At 43.7% G+C, this 14890-nt stretch overlaps 1 protein-coding gene and 1 pseudogene across 1 annotated transcript in view; both read right to left on the bottom strand.

Annotated features, from left to right (window-relative positions):
• Positions 1 to 14890, bottom strand: part of RYR3 (ryanodine receptor 3) — a 331058-nt gene that overhangs the window by 78368 nt on the left and 237800 nt on the right. The window contains exons 53-62 of the mRNA XM_015595855.2: positions 12202 to 12291; positions 10859 to 11005; positions 10605 to 10667; positions 9317 to 9392; positions 9077 to 9200; positions 6570 to 6685; positions 5956 to 6023; positions 4884 to 5005; positions 1293 to 1342; positions 829 to 889 (exon numbers count right to left, since the gene is read on the bottom strand). Coding sequence (XP_015451341.1) covers positions 829 to 889; positions 1293 to 1342; positions 4884 to 5005; positions 5956 to 6023; positions 6570 to 6685; positions 9077 to 9200; positions 9317 to 9392; positions 10605 to 10667; positions 10859 to 11005; positions 12202 to 12291 — 917 coding nt within the window. The remainder of the gene's footprint in view (positions 1 to 828; positions 890 to 1292; positions 1343 to 4883; positions 5006 to 5955; positions 6024 to 6569; positions 6686 to 9076; positions 9201 to 9316; positions 9393 to 10604; positions 10668 to 10858; positions 11006 to 12201; positions 12292 to 14890) is intronic.
• LOC112469715 lies at positions 11421 to 11539 on the bottom strand (annotated as a pseudogene).

The following is a 14890-nucleotide window of genomic DNA, read 5'->3' as shown; positions in this document are numbered from 1 at the left end:
GGGAGGCTTTGTTCTGATCCCGCTGTTTTAACATCTCCACAATGTGTTCATTTCTCTCAAAAACGTGAAACCCCCCTTTAATTACCCTTAATGTTTTTTTAGTAACTATTCTTTGTGGTGAATTTTCATCTCTTGGCCATTCTTTCAGGTTGATGTTTCTCTTCTGCATTGGGTTTTGGGATGTGTATCCTCCCCCAAATTTGACAAGGGCCCTATATAATGAGTGTGCTAAAGGAAGCTCCTTGTTAATTATTTTCAATTATTCTCTCATTTTATCTCATCAAATCATTTGTTTATATTGCCAGACACAATTTAAGACATCCTTTCTTGTTCAGCCATCTTTCCTTACCAGACCCTCAGGCCATGGGCTCAAACCTAACTTTGTCTCTGATCATTTGGTAATTGCATCTCCCTGATTTTCCTTCCTTGGCCATTTTGACCTCAGACTGCTATGGTTCCACTCTCCCAGGATGCTTATGGTCTCGCCACCATCAGGCAGCTCTTTCTTTTATTGTAGAGAAACAGGTACAAAGTGGCACTTTGCCACGTTATACATTTTATCTTCTGGAAGATGAATGTCTAAGAGAAGACAAGAATTGATCAAACGCTTAGCTCAGCATTCAGTATGTGCCATGACAGTGGCTTTCCATCACATGAACTGAGAAACAGTGCTAACGTCAGGGTAAGACTCATCTTTTCCCTGTCTCTCCTCTCTTTCCAGCTCCAACAAAGCAGCGACATGTTTCTTCTTCAGTACAATGATAAGTGAGAAGAAAGGGTTAGGTAGAGAGTCTTCAGAAACTATTGGAAAAAATGGGGCAGACTTACCTTGTGTCAAGTGTCTGAGCTAAGATGTGAAGACAGCTCACCATTGTAGTAGAGTCACTCCCTAGGATCAAAAATATCACCTGTGACTCCCCAAACCATTCAGCTTGTCTTTCAAATGCTATCTTTTCAATATGCATAAACCACAGCAGAGCATGATTAACCACTGACACAGAGTGCCAGGCCTAAGTTCAGGGACAATGCATTTATCTCTGGCCTGACACATCTGCTTGATGATGAATGTTAGAGGCAGAGCTTAAAACATTCATCGGTGTGGAAAATCTGAGCTATTAAAGGGATAGAGAGGTCATTTATCATACTTCGGACCAATTTTCTGCGGTAAATTTAGGTGACACCTTAGTCCTAAGCCTCAGGTTGTCGGCAGAAGCCACAAATAAAGGCAAAATGTGAGTTCAGGATAATTAAAGGGAGGAGTGCAGCTTTTAGCAATACCTCTTTTTACTTACCAAAGAGGGAAATCCTGTGTCGAACAAGAGCAGCAAGTTTGCAGAACAGGCTGAAGCAGAAAAGAACTTGAGTCCGAAAGGCACAGAGATTCAAGGCCTACTTTGTACCTCCCCCACCCCCAAGCTGTAAAACAAAGAGCGCTGAACGGCACCCTAGGAAGATGCACCATGTTCCTCTTTAAGAATCCTCTGGACCACACCAGGAAAATGCACGGTTCCTGTTGTCTTACTGGAGAATTGTGAAAGGGACCGACAGGCAGCTCCGACCTTAGAGAAAACAATCCTTCTGCAATAGTTACGGTATTTTGCAGTGAGATGGTTGCTGCAAACCATCCCTTGCTATAGAGTACCATGTGCTGAAATGTTCATTTGTATGACATTCAGGAGTGTGCTAGGATTCTAGAAGGAAGCATCATTTTTGCCAACTATTTTGCAGTTTTCACTAGGGGTATGAGGCCTCAGTTGAGAGGTGGGCAAGAAGATGTGACTGGAAGAAAGTCAATGGTTCGGGTCTGGGCAATGCTGTGTTGAGACAAAAACACTGTCAGAAACTGCTTTTCTGTCATCTCTCATTTGCCTGTGGGCCTGACCGGGTTGCTGTTCTAGCTGTGTTTCTGGAAGCCAGGAAGCCCATTCGCGTTTTTGTGCTTTCTGACCCTATCCATGCTTCCTACCCATATTTCCTGCCACGGAATCCCTTGACAGTCCACCCGTGTCTTATTGTTTTACTTTCCACACTATCTAATAGAGGACTTTGTACAATTAGGAAAGAGCCCCCAAAATGTTTCTGAACATGCTGCTGCTGGATCCTGTCTAAGAGCACTTGGCTGTCATTTAACCTGTGTTGCTCATGTTCTTGGGAGAAGATTCTACAGAACTCTGACATTATTTGATACTGGTACAGCTAGACAAGCACTTGGAAATCCCTTCAGAAAGCCGTCCTTCCTGGAGGAATGGAAAGAGGGCAGGTCGAATAAAACACCTAGTACGGGACATAGAATTCCAAGGTGAGGCTGAGCTGAGGTCCTTCCCAATCTCTCTCCAAGCTTGTCATGTGCTTCTCGCCCCACATTGGGCAGGAGTCTACTAGAGCAGGGGTCCCCAACCCCTGGGTCATGGACCGGTCTGGTCTGTGACCTATTAGGAACCAGGCGTGAGCAGTGGCTCAGCAAGTGAAGCATCATCTCTATTTCCAGACACTCTCCAGCGTTAGCATCACCACCTCAGCTCCACCTCTGATCAATAGGCATTAGATTCTTATAAGAGCACCGGTCCCTGGTGCCAAAAAGTTTGGAGACCACTGTATTAGTGGACGGTTCAAATGGAGAAGACATATACCTCGAGTGTTGATGGGGATGAGAATTTGCTCACTTTTGAATGGTTTTCAGTGAGTGCCCTGAGCCTTTCTGGACTGTCCACTAGAAATCACAGCCAAAGTCTCTCATGGCTGCTCACTTGTTTTTGTAGTGGAAATAAATTTGTACCCCTAGTCTGGTCCAGGCTTAAGAGAACTCAGAATAAGTTAACAGAAATTTGGCAGCCAGCTAGTGTGAAATGAATTATGGGCCACTCCTTCTTTTTTTCTCTTCTCATGGTCTGCCCCCATCCCCGAGATATGTATCCAATGGTAACTCATGGAGCTGGGGGAGGGGGACAGCCTTGAGGAATGTGAGTTCTGTGGCTCTGACCTGACTTGCTGGGCTTTAAGTGCTGAAGCCACTTAATGGCTCTGTACGTTAGTAGAAAGTAATCATACAATCCTCTTGGTGTTTAGAATTAGGGGCTGATAAACTCAGTAATTTCTGGTGAAGTGCTTCAAAGTAAATGCATGCTCTGTATAAATGCAAAATATCATTTTTTTCTAGCTAAAGCAGATGGTTGGGTTGTTTGAGAAGAAACAGATCAACTCAGTGGCTCCCCTTGCTGTCAGATGTGCTTTCTGAGGCATGCCAAGGCCAGGGCCTGAAATTTCCAAAGGCCCTTTATGCCTCGCTTGGGGCCCATGATTTAAGCAGAAGCATCATCCTTAGCCCAGAGTTGTGAGCAGCCAGAGTCCCCAGGCACTTCCCTCCCATCTCAGACTCTGGAGCTGATAAATTAAAGGGATCCCAGGGGAGAGAGTCTGGGAAGCACTGGTGAAATGCATCCCATGTAGAAGAGGTGGGGTGAGGGCGAAGGATGCAAACAAGAGGGGTCTGGAAATGCGCACACACCCAGTGCAGACACGATTGCTTCCATGGAGGGCAGCAAGCACACTGATGGATCTGAAAGCTATTTGCAAGCCTGATCAGCTCCAGGTTGTATTCCAGCCGTCACAGATGGTGCCTGGCTGAACAAATGTTACATTTCCATGAATTAATAATGAAGAAAAACACCTGCCCTCTGTTGGATTATCTGAATACCTCACTTTGTCTCCCAATTCCCTAACTTCTTACAAAATACACTGGTGCATGCTGAAAATATTCAGGAAATCTTTGGTCAATAACTGATTCTGAGTGTATCTCATTTTGATAGCATGAGTCTCTGGTTTCTTAATAAATGAGATTAAGTAATTATAATACAGAAAAAATGGCACTTGATCTGGATCAGAGAGGGCTGGGCTTTTATTCTTACCACCTAGGTCACTTTTCGGTGCTGGAGTGAACCTGATCAGACCTCAATTTCCTCATCTGCAAAATGCAGATCATAATATGTAGGCAGCTTTCTTTGAATTTAAAGCATTGTGATAGTTCACAGTGATATGCAAGAGGGCAACAACTCTTACATATGAAAAATGGAGCTCACTGCTTAGCCACTTTGTGGTTAATAAATGCTAGCTCAATTCTAAGACTGAATATCTCCCCGAAGAGCTGGGCCCTTAGTAAGTATAATACACACTGCTCACCATCAGTGGATGCTAGAGAAAGAGTTGACAGTCTGCCTTCATTACAGTCCTTAACACTTGGCCATTTAGAAGTCTAACCCCTTTCTTGTCATTTATAAATCAAATATAGAGAGAACCCGAGGCATGGTAGAATCGACTTCTTAGTCTGATCACAGGGCATCCCCTTTGTTCCTATCCCTGTTGAAGGAACATGTTATGCACCGTGGAATGAGAAGGGAGTCCAGTGCTTTCGAGGAAAAAAATTTTCCTATTAGGAGTTGGAACCGAATTATGTCACTCTAGATTTCAAATGTCAGATCATCCACACAAGAACTTGTAAGAATTAAAATAAAAATTTTAATCTTAAAAAAACCTGAGAATGGAATTGAAAACAGTGTTATTCTGTTTCTTCTCAATGTTGTACGTTTGCTTTTCCCAAGCTTCAGAATTACCTTCACCTTTTTCTAAATTTCAGCATAGAAGTTGACCTGGGTATATAAATTTTTCTAAAGCTCTACTGAAACCCCCAAATGGTACACTTCTCTTGGTTGACAAATTAATACACAGATATTACTTTCAAAACCAAGATGATCCTCGAAACCTCTGAACTACCAACCATCAGGTTACAGTTCATTTCTCCAGAAGACTCACCGTTTTGTCCATGGGAACCTGGGGTTCTGTATAAATCATACCAGCACTATGACCTTCTTTTTCTTTTGTAGACTTACCTGGCCACCATTTCTTTCTCCTTATGGGAGGCGTACCCGCTGCTGCTCAGCGGCTTCAGAGGGGATGACAGGAAATAGAGGCGGTGATTGGTGAAGTACTGGTCCACCAGCGGGAGGAGAACCTGGAAAATCCACCAGAAATTAACTTCCAGGAAGCTAAGCAAAGCTCTCCCTTTGGTTCCTTTGAAAAAGCTCATTCTGGGTGAGTAAAAAGCCTCTGAGCACTGGTCCTGGAATTTCCAGGAAACTCCAGTTGATCTCAGTTATCAACACATTTTCCTCTTCTGTGTCTGAAACCAGAGGCCTAGTGGATTTTGTGAAAGGATAGGGCCACCTACTAAGGGCCCACAGGGAAATGAGTATAGCCCTGAGTCAGCACTTTCAGGGGAATCCTGTGGGACACATGCACTGAGATGTGGCTTCTTGGGGACAGCATATAAGAGGTCCACTTGAGGCCTGGCCTAGCATTACTAGCCTTGTACGTTCTACCTATGCTTCTCAGAAGATGGCTATCCCAAGGCCTCACAGGCAATCAGCCCTCTGTGTAGGGTTGTATAACAGAGACTGCTAACTGGTACCCAAATGCAGTCTCTCTTTCTTTCTCATAGCAATAGAAACTCCCTTGTTTTAGCTGGGCACAAGGTTACCCAGCTAGAGAATGCCTTACCTAGCATCCCTTGCAACTAGGTGAGGCTATAATGACTAAGTTCTAGTTGATGGGATAGAACTTTTAAAGAGCATTGCCTTGCCCTCCCCTCTCCTTTCCAACCCCTTCCCACAGATGGATATAGGTGAGCCTGTTTGGACCACACTGACAGAGACCACACCTTAGGAGATGGTGGAGCATCAGAGAAGAACATGGGTCTCTGGGTGATGGCATGGAGCAGAGCAGGCTGCCTATCTCCTGGGACCATCCACTTGTCTCGGGACTGTTACACAGCAGAGAAATACATGCCTGCCTCATTGAAGCCACTGGAGTTTTAGGTATCTTTGTTTGGTCAGCTTAACTTATATCCTAAACTATATGGATCCTAAGAAGAAAATGAATGGTTAAGTACAGAGAATCACTTACTTTGGCAAAGAATTTGATCTCCTGGTCATGGGGAGACTTTTCAGTTTTCCCACTGCTGACAATGGCTTCTATAAAGATACAAGTAACACAAAGTGAGCCTGAGTTAAAAAATCAAAAGCCATATAATTATAGCATTTTGTAGACAGAGCAGCTCTTCTAAAGGCCATAGAAAGGCTCTTTGATTTTCACAAAGTATGTTATATTTTACAAAGAACTTTGCAGTTGTGGGTAGTTATTTCTTGTGTTGATTCTCTAAGCTGTTTTACTACCCTTTCTCCACTTTCTTGATGAGAAAGAAGCTTCAGAGAGGTTAAGTCAAATGCCCATGATCACAAAGCAAAACAAAGAGAGAGTTAAAATAGGACGAGTTATGTAAGAAATAACAAGTGGTTCAATCAAACCCAGTAGGAAAATCAAGGATGAAACTGATTTTTAAAATTGGTGGAGGTGGGAGGGGCTCTCAGCCACTGTTTCTTCCCCAGAACCATATGTCTAAATGAATCATGACCAACTACAGTATGAAAGCATCATTCCTTGATAAATATCAAATTCTTTGACATTATGAGATATTATGAGAAGCACACATATTTGCGATATTTCACAATGATACTTACCCAAATGGGCAATAAACTCTTGAGCGGAATCAACATATTTCAGGATCTTCTTCAAAAATTTATAGGCAAACCTCTTCTCCATGGAGGAGGCATCCAGCTCCATATCCTTCATACCTCTGGGTTGGAAACGAGTAAACCCCAGGAAGTTACAGAGATAACTATGTGACTTTGGTGCATCAGGAAACCTACCTGTGTCAACTTAATTTTCCAAATGTTAATGGTTATTTTGGCTCAGTGACCTGACTCATCATTTGAGAAATTTCCCCCTTGCACTTGGAACCTGCCTCTGTGTGCATGCTACCCCGTTCTACAATAATTTCTGAAAAGATCTTTATCATTTGTTTAACAAATATTGAGCTGGGGATAAAACAGAGAAGCAAGAATCCCTGACCTCGTGGAACTTAAATGATAGCTTTAGACAAACACAAAAAATATAAAGAACAAAATTTAAATTATATGAAATGCTGGGGCTAATAAGTTTTGTAAAGAAAACAAAAATTAAAGCAGGATGAAGGGGCCCAAGAGTACCCCGAGGAAAGAACTTTCCAGGCATAAGAAGTAGAGGTGCAAAGGTCCTAAGATGGGTTTCATGATGAGTTGATGAAATGCAGCAGAGGCCAGTATGGATGGCATAGAAGCAAGCAGGTAGTCAGGGGAATATGAGGTAGGCAGTGGAGAAAGTCATTAGGGCCCTGTAGGCCATCCTTCAAATTTTGCTTTTGCTCTGAGATGGGAAGCTATTGAAAGTTTTGAATGGAGGAATGACAGGATATGACTTACACTGCAAATGAATTACTGTTTGCTAGGTATAAAGTTTACTGTGGGGACAAGGGTTGGAACAGGGAGCCTAGGTAGGAGGCTCTTCCGGGAATGAGGGTGACAAGATAGGTAAGAAGTGGTCAGGTTCGGAGTACCTGAAAGGTAGAACCGTCAAGATTTCCTGTAGGATTGATTGGATGTGGGTTGCGAGAAAATAGAGGAGTCCAGGTTTTGGGCTTGGGCACCAGGAAGAATGGGTTGTTATCAAATGACGGGGAAGCTGAGGCTGAAGCAGGTCTGAGGCGTGGGCAGCAGGAAACTAGGCGTTCTCCTTGGTGACAGAGATCTCGCCTACTCATCTGGACATCCAAGTGCCTACTGCGGACTCTGGCACCTGGTAAGTGGCCACTAAGACACGTTTGCTAAATTCAATTATCTTTTTCTTTTCTTTTTCTATTTCCTTGATTTTCTTTTCAGTTATAGTAAAGAGAAATTTTTCATTTCTGTGAGCAAGTTACTTATCAACAAATCACAGTAAGCCTTCATCTTGGTGTTAAGAACAGGATTAACATGACGATGGGAGTCTTTCTCAAATGCGTCCCTAGAGGGTGTCTCCCGCTGCCTGACCTTTCCTTCCCGACAACATGGCAAATAAGTTTTGTTCTTTTTTATATGAGACACAACAGAAATATTTGTATAGATTTTTATTTGAGTGTTTGCCATTCAGTGGCAAAAATTCTATAGGAAACTGAAAGAAGAAACAGCAGCTGGCTCAGTAAACATTTCTTTTAGGAGGAATGGCTGCATCAGAAGAGGAACACTGGATTGTTTTTAATTCTACAAAGGACTTGGCAAGCATGCTCCTACATAGCACGGAGCCCACTACCGGCATTTGACCAGCAGGAAAACAGGTCCTACCTTTAAGACTTAAGCAGCCAAGACCATTGTCATGTAAAACATCTGATAATTCTGACAAACATTAAGTTTAAGATAAAACATCTTAGGAAATCATGATTCATTCAATCTCCCCACTGGAGTTGCATCTTCATAAGAATCAGCTCCTTTGTTCAGAGAATGTTTATGTCAGTTATGCTTACCGTTGTTATTATGTAATTTAATTAAATATCACAGAAAACAACAAAATAAAAGCATAAAGAGAACTTTCGATTCTATGAGACTAAGTTGTATATTTTGCAAAGACTGCTAATTACAAATTTCCAAATATGTAGTTTTTAAAGTAGGTATGGGTGGGAAAACTGTAAAGGATGGGAGGAAATTGAAAAAAAATCTAGAAGAATACAGCACTTACATTGTTTTGTATGTGCCTTAATTCTCCATATTCTTGAAGAAAGCCTGCATTCCAAAGCTTTGAGGATGCATTATGGATGTGGTTTATAACTCCATCGATAGAACAACATACTAAAAAAAGTCCTTGGCTTATAGCTCAAGATTTGTGAATGAATGCGCGTTTACATGTTTTAAGTTAAAATTAAACGTTTAAGATATGTATGTGTAATTTGTCATAACTCTTTGCTATACTGATTTTTAAAAATTGCTATCAACCCATCCTGTTTATGTCAAAAAAGAGGGCTTCATCCTCCAAAATTAAAATGTTTTCATTTCAAAAGACTCAACTGCTATCCTTACTCTGATTTGCTTTATAGGCAGGTGATTAAATGCCTGGACAGGGAGAGGCCACATCCGCAAGCCAAACCCTGCCCACTAACATCATCTGGAAGACGACTTACCTAGAAACCACAATGCCATTCACTTGGAGGAATTTAAACAGGTCCTGTGCCTTCTCTCGGTCCTTAAACTTTTCCTTGGCAGTCAAGGTGTCATATGGTACCAAGAGAGGGTGACTGCCACCACCTGGGGTCAGGAAAGTAAGAGATGACACAATATTTGGCACTTCCTTTGCACTTCTGGAAAAACATGCCTGCCCCCGTCAGCTCGCCTTCTGGGAGGATGTTGTGAACCAGGCCTACCTTTGCTCTCTAGCTCCAGCTTCTTCTTCTTGGCCCAGATGTTGTGATAGTTCTCAGCCACCACCTCCACCATTCCCTGTGTCCCACCAAGGAGACAACAGTCAGAGAGAAAGACAAATGGGCTCATCTCTGCAAGGCTATTTCAGGCAGCCTCGGGAACAGACCAACACCAAATGCTAACAGCACATTGCTGAGTGTCTATCATTAATTAGTCTGCGCTTATGCACCTCATTAGTTTTATATCTTCCCATACACAGAGAAAATAATTTCAAATTCTGCCCTTCCCTTGTAACTTATTATCCTGGCAGTTTGATGCATTTATGAGAAACATACATTTCCATTTGAAAGTGCATTGTGGCGGCACTTCATTTGTCACAGGGGCTCAGTACTGTACTCCTGACCTGAAATGAGGGAGCTAGAAGTTGGGGTGAAGGAAAAATCTAGAATTCCGGAATGCCTTTAGCTTAGCAAATGAAAAATAATCACATCTTTGGGAAAACTGCTGCAAACAAAACTTCTCGGAATTTATCTTTATAAGGCTCACAAAACAGTGACCTGGAATGAAGAGTGTACTTTGGAAAGAAATTTTCTCTAAGGTCCAAAGAGTTGGTCCGATGGATTCTCTGAGGAGTAACTGCCCCTGGCTGGGGCTGGTCACAGCCACCAGTGCACGCGGGAGGGGAAGAATGGGAGGCAGAAGGTTAGGGTTCTTAATTTCATCCACTAGGTCAGTGGTTCCCAACCTTATTGGCACTAGGGACTGGTGCTCCTATGAGAATCTAAAGCCTGATGATCTGAGGTGGGGCTGAGTTGGTGATGCTAGCACTGGGGAGCCACTGCAAATACAGATGAAGCTTCGCTCGCTTGCCTGCCACTCGTCTCCTGCTCTGCGGCCCAGTTCCTCACAGACCACGGACCGGTCAGCGGTCCAGGGGTTGGGGACCCTTGCACTAGAGGATATACGACTGTTCTTATCATTGAGGGGACCTACAGGGACCAGGAAAGCACCCCTTACCCAGGGGCCTTTTCACAGATTCTCTCTAAGCTGTTATTAGTTCTGTTTTGGGTTTTGATACAGTAATTTGCTGTTACGATGTTCTGCTAAGACTTTCCCTGTGGCCTCTGCCCAGTGTGGCACACTTCAGTTTTGATATTTCAGTAGTGATATATTCTAGGCATTCTTTCCCTTCTTCTTTATTAAAAAGTCTGGAGGGTAATATATCCTGCATAGATCCTGCACTTGGTTTCAGAAATCAGGTTACACTGTTCTGAAGGTATCGACACTGACCTGGAGCTCTTTGGAGAGCACCACGTTGGACAGGTCCAGGGGAGCAGGGCTGTAGCTGTTGCCCTAGGAAAGTAAAGGTGGAGTCTCTGGGGCAGCCATTATTTTCTTACCAGCATCCTGACAACAGCTGCCAAAGACAAATCCCAAAAGACCCCCAGGGCTCCAATCCAGTGGTCCATGCTTCTGACACCCCAGGGAGGGTTTCCCCAGATTCCCCGTGGCTCTTCTGGGCCCAGCGTCGGCCTCTGTCATACCTGGCTGGCTTGGGACACGTTTCGAAGCTTCTCATTTTCCCGCTGTTGAGCTAGGGCGTCTCCCTCTTTGGTCCTCTCCACAGTCCAACCCACAGCCAGCATGGTTTTCAGGGACTCTCTGGCCGGCCAGCGATAAATTTCTTTCTCCTGGAAGGCAATTTGGGCAGAAGAGCTTCGCAGAGCAGGCCCCAGCATGCTAACTGGCCTGTGTCACCGTGGAAGTTGGATTGTGCAGAGGATGGGGTGCTAACTGCCTTCGGCTTCCTCTAGCAAGGTCAGAATACCCTCTGAAGCACCCCACCTGCACATGCAATCAGTTTTCTGTTGTTTTAAGTAGAAGAACCCGCAGTCTCCTGCCTCTGGAGGGCATGTCTCAGACATTATCCACGTTTGTAGATAAAGAGCATGAACAGAGTGGCCCCTCTGTTTAAGGAGGGGACTTGTCAAAACGCGTCTGTGCGAAGCTCTTCTTTGAGCTTGGGAAGTAGAATTTCTTAGATTTAGAATTTTATTCATTCATTCATTCATTCATTCATTCATTCATTCATTCATTTATTCATTACACCTACAGTCCCTGGTATTCCTAGGTGGTCTCCCATCCAAGTACTAACTAGGCCTGACCCTGCTTAGCTTCCAAGATCAGATGAGATCAGGCATGTTCAGGGTGGCATGGCCGTAGACTAGAATTCTCTTTAAAGCTATGAACAATTTTTATAGATGGTCAATATGCACACAAAGATACACATGCCATCCTTCATGTGTAACACTAGGTCTAAAGCTTACAAAGAACTCTTACTGATTGCGAGATAGAAGTTCAGAGTTTAGTTGAACCAAATTTCTTAATTAAAAAAAACCCAAAAAACAAAAAACCTAAGAGAGCTGCCTGTATGTCCTTGGGGACGCTCTTTTCTACTTCCTTTATCTTCCGTGGCTGGAAACCATTTCTCTTTGAATTTTCTCCAGCAATTTACCCTTCCCCCTACCTCAACAACCTAAAAACAAACAAACAAACAAACAAACAAATGAACAAAAAAACCCTTCCTTAGTTTAGTTGCAAGCGAACTACAAACACATTTTAGCCCAGCCTCTAAGTGCTGACTGGTGCTTCTTTCTCCAATGGGCTTTCGGAGCCAAAGAACAGACAGACCATGAAGTTGGGCTCTTAGAAACTGGTCCTGGGGCTGGTGTCCACTGGCGAGTTCCTAAGGAGGTTACTGAGTCCTTGAAAGTCTCTAAGGAACTGGAGGGTGAATGTGCCCTGAACTCCTCTGACCACCTGATACAGTTCCCAAGGCAGGGACTCCAGCACAACCGCTCAGTGCTACCAGAGGCGCGACCCTTACCTTCTCTGTTAATGTCTTAAAAGGTCTGATCAATGGATGGGTCTTCACGTTTTCGTCCAGGGAAATTCCATATTTCCATCCATTCTGACTCTGTAGAAACGTTCTCAGTTCAAATATCCTTGGCACCAAAAGAATCCTGCTACTGACCCAAATCCCTGCTTCTACTTTCACTGAACAAATGGAATGATGCAATGTGACAGAGCTTGGAAATTTCCCTCCAAAACGTCAAATTGATCCTTTAGAGCCATCGGGCTCTCTGCCCCCTGAATGTTGAACTCTGCTCCTTTATTTCTTCTTGTTTTAGTTGCTGTCCCTTCCACTTACTTGCTTGTGTGTCAGGCTCACTACAGACAGAAGTGTGATTCAAAAGATCCGAGAACAATGCTTCTCAGGTCAGTGTATCACGCTCACAGGAAGGACAGAAGTCAAGGCTAAAAGCATGTGAAGACAGGACCCACTGCATGGAGGGGGCTGATTTGGTTTGTACCTCTTGCCTGCCACCCCACATCAAAATTATAGCAATGCATGTTTCCTGGAGTCACAGAAGTTGAAGAATTTCAAAAGTCATTCAACAAAATTATTTGACAGTCCATTACAGTAGGTGCCAGACTCTGTCCTAGGCATTGTGGATACAGAGATAAATAAGTACGAGTCCCTGTTTTCTGTAACCTCAGAGCCGAAAGACTCCTGGCTGCTCTTTCTCAATCTCTGCCTCTGCGCACTTGTTAATATGTATGTTTCTCAAGTTTCCGTCCCTTCTCAAGGGCACAATCTCCCTTGGTGATGTAATCTGGGCCCACAGTCCATACGAGGACTTATTTCGAATCAGCATTTTCATCCCAGATCTCTCTAATTTCCAAAAACTTTATAGTTAAGCTCTGCTTGGATGTTTCCTTGGATGTTTCCAGATACCTCTCAACATGTCTGACATAGAATCTGCATTTTACTTCTCTAAGTGGTTCCTCCTCTTAGGTTCCCTGTATCTTGGTGAATGGCAGCAGCTTATACTCACTTTCTAAGCCAGAAATGTGGGAATCTTCCTTGACAGTCCCTTCTCCTCTGCACCCTCTCACATGTGTTCAGCCTCCCAGACCTATTCATTTGTCTGCCTCGCCCTAACTTTTCTCTGCCAGTATTTTAGTTCAGGTCACCATCAGCTCTCACCTGGATTACTGTAACGGTTTCCTATGCAGTCTCCTTGCCCCCAGTCTTGTCATCTCTCTATGACTCCCTTTTCTATACCACTGCCAGGTGATATTTATAAAATCACTCCCATCAGGGCGCTCTATTGCTTTAAAATTTTCTGACTCCTAGCTGCTATCCTGGTAACATGCAAACCCTTTCTGTAGCAAAGATCTCGTTGACCTCTCTAGACTCATCTCACCGTTGTTCCTCTGCCCTACTCCACGGTCCTGCCATACTGAACTATGCCACCAAGCTCTCTTGCTTCTCTGGACCTCCCTAAAGCCACCAAGCTCTCTTGCTTCTCTGGACCTTCACCTGCTGCCCCCATGGCCTGCAATGCACTCGCTTCCCTGTGTCCAAACAACTACCCATCCTTTCTCACTTACCATAGATGTCACCAGCTTGAGGAAGAGTCCCTGGACCCCTGCTATTGGATTAAACACTCCTCCTATGTGCTCTAACCCTCTGCTCATGCCCATCACAGCAGTGAACAACTGGTACACCATGGCTGGTTGACTTAGTTTCTCTCATGAGACAGTAAGGTTCTTGGGGACAGGGAAAATATTATTTTTCTTGTTAGATAATCAGTGCTCACTTGGCAATGGTGAGCAAACATATTTCCTTGAAAACATGAAGCTTATAGTCTCCTGGAAGAGAAATTAACCAAATACCACACCAATAAATAAATAGCTGATAACTGGTATAAATGTATAACGTTATAAATTAAACTATATAAAATTGCTATGAAAATAGTATGACAGAAAAGAGCAAGGTGCTAAGAGAGTCTTTCTGAGAAATCTGGGAAGGAGGCATCCTGGGAATTCACACTTGGATGGATATTTGAAGGATAAGTTGGTGAATGGTGTGTGCATGTGTGTGAGTGCAGATGGGTACCTGCTCAGGCAGAGGAGGGCTGCAGGCACATGCAGTGTGTGCGTGTGTGTAATGTGGGGGTGTGTGTGGCTGGAGGACAGAGGGTGAGGGGAGTGATGAGGCTAGAGATGGCCGTAGAGGTCAGGTTAGGCAGTGCCTATCAGGCCATGTTAAAGATTTTGACCTTTATATTAAAAATAGAAGTTACTATGGAATTTTAAAAAGAAGAAGGGGCTATAATGGAGAACAGTGGTAGGATATGACCAAATTTGCATACTGAAACTGTCACTTGCCAGCAGCGTGAAGAACAGACTGGAGAAAATGCACATGGGCAGACAAGTTAGGAGGTTATCACAATCGTCTGGGTAAAAGAAGACTGTAGCTTGAACTAAAGCCATGGCATGGATAAAGAGAACTATTTGAATTCAAGAGAGACTAAGGAGGTAAAATCACATGGGCATTGCTTTGGCGTGATGGGGGTGTCACTTCTCCCTATTTCACGGGCTGGCCAAGTGGCATGTATGAAGAGTGCTGAGAAAATACAGATGCTCTTGAGCAAACTAGAGCCCTTGGGCCAAATCCAGCCGACCATCTGCTTTATAAATACAGTTTAAATGGAACACCGGCATGC

Source organism: Pteropus alecto, unplaced genomic scaffold (assembly GCF_000325575.1).
Source record: "Pteropus alecto unplaced genomic scaffold, ASM32557v1 scaffold86, whole genome shotgun sequence".
Lineage (NCBI taxonomy): Eukaryota > Metazoa > Chordata > Mammalia > Chiroptera > Pteropodidae > Pteropus > Pteropus alecto.
This window is presented reverse-complemented; position numbering and strand designations above follow the sequence as displayed.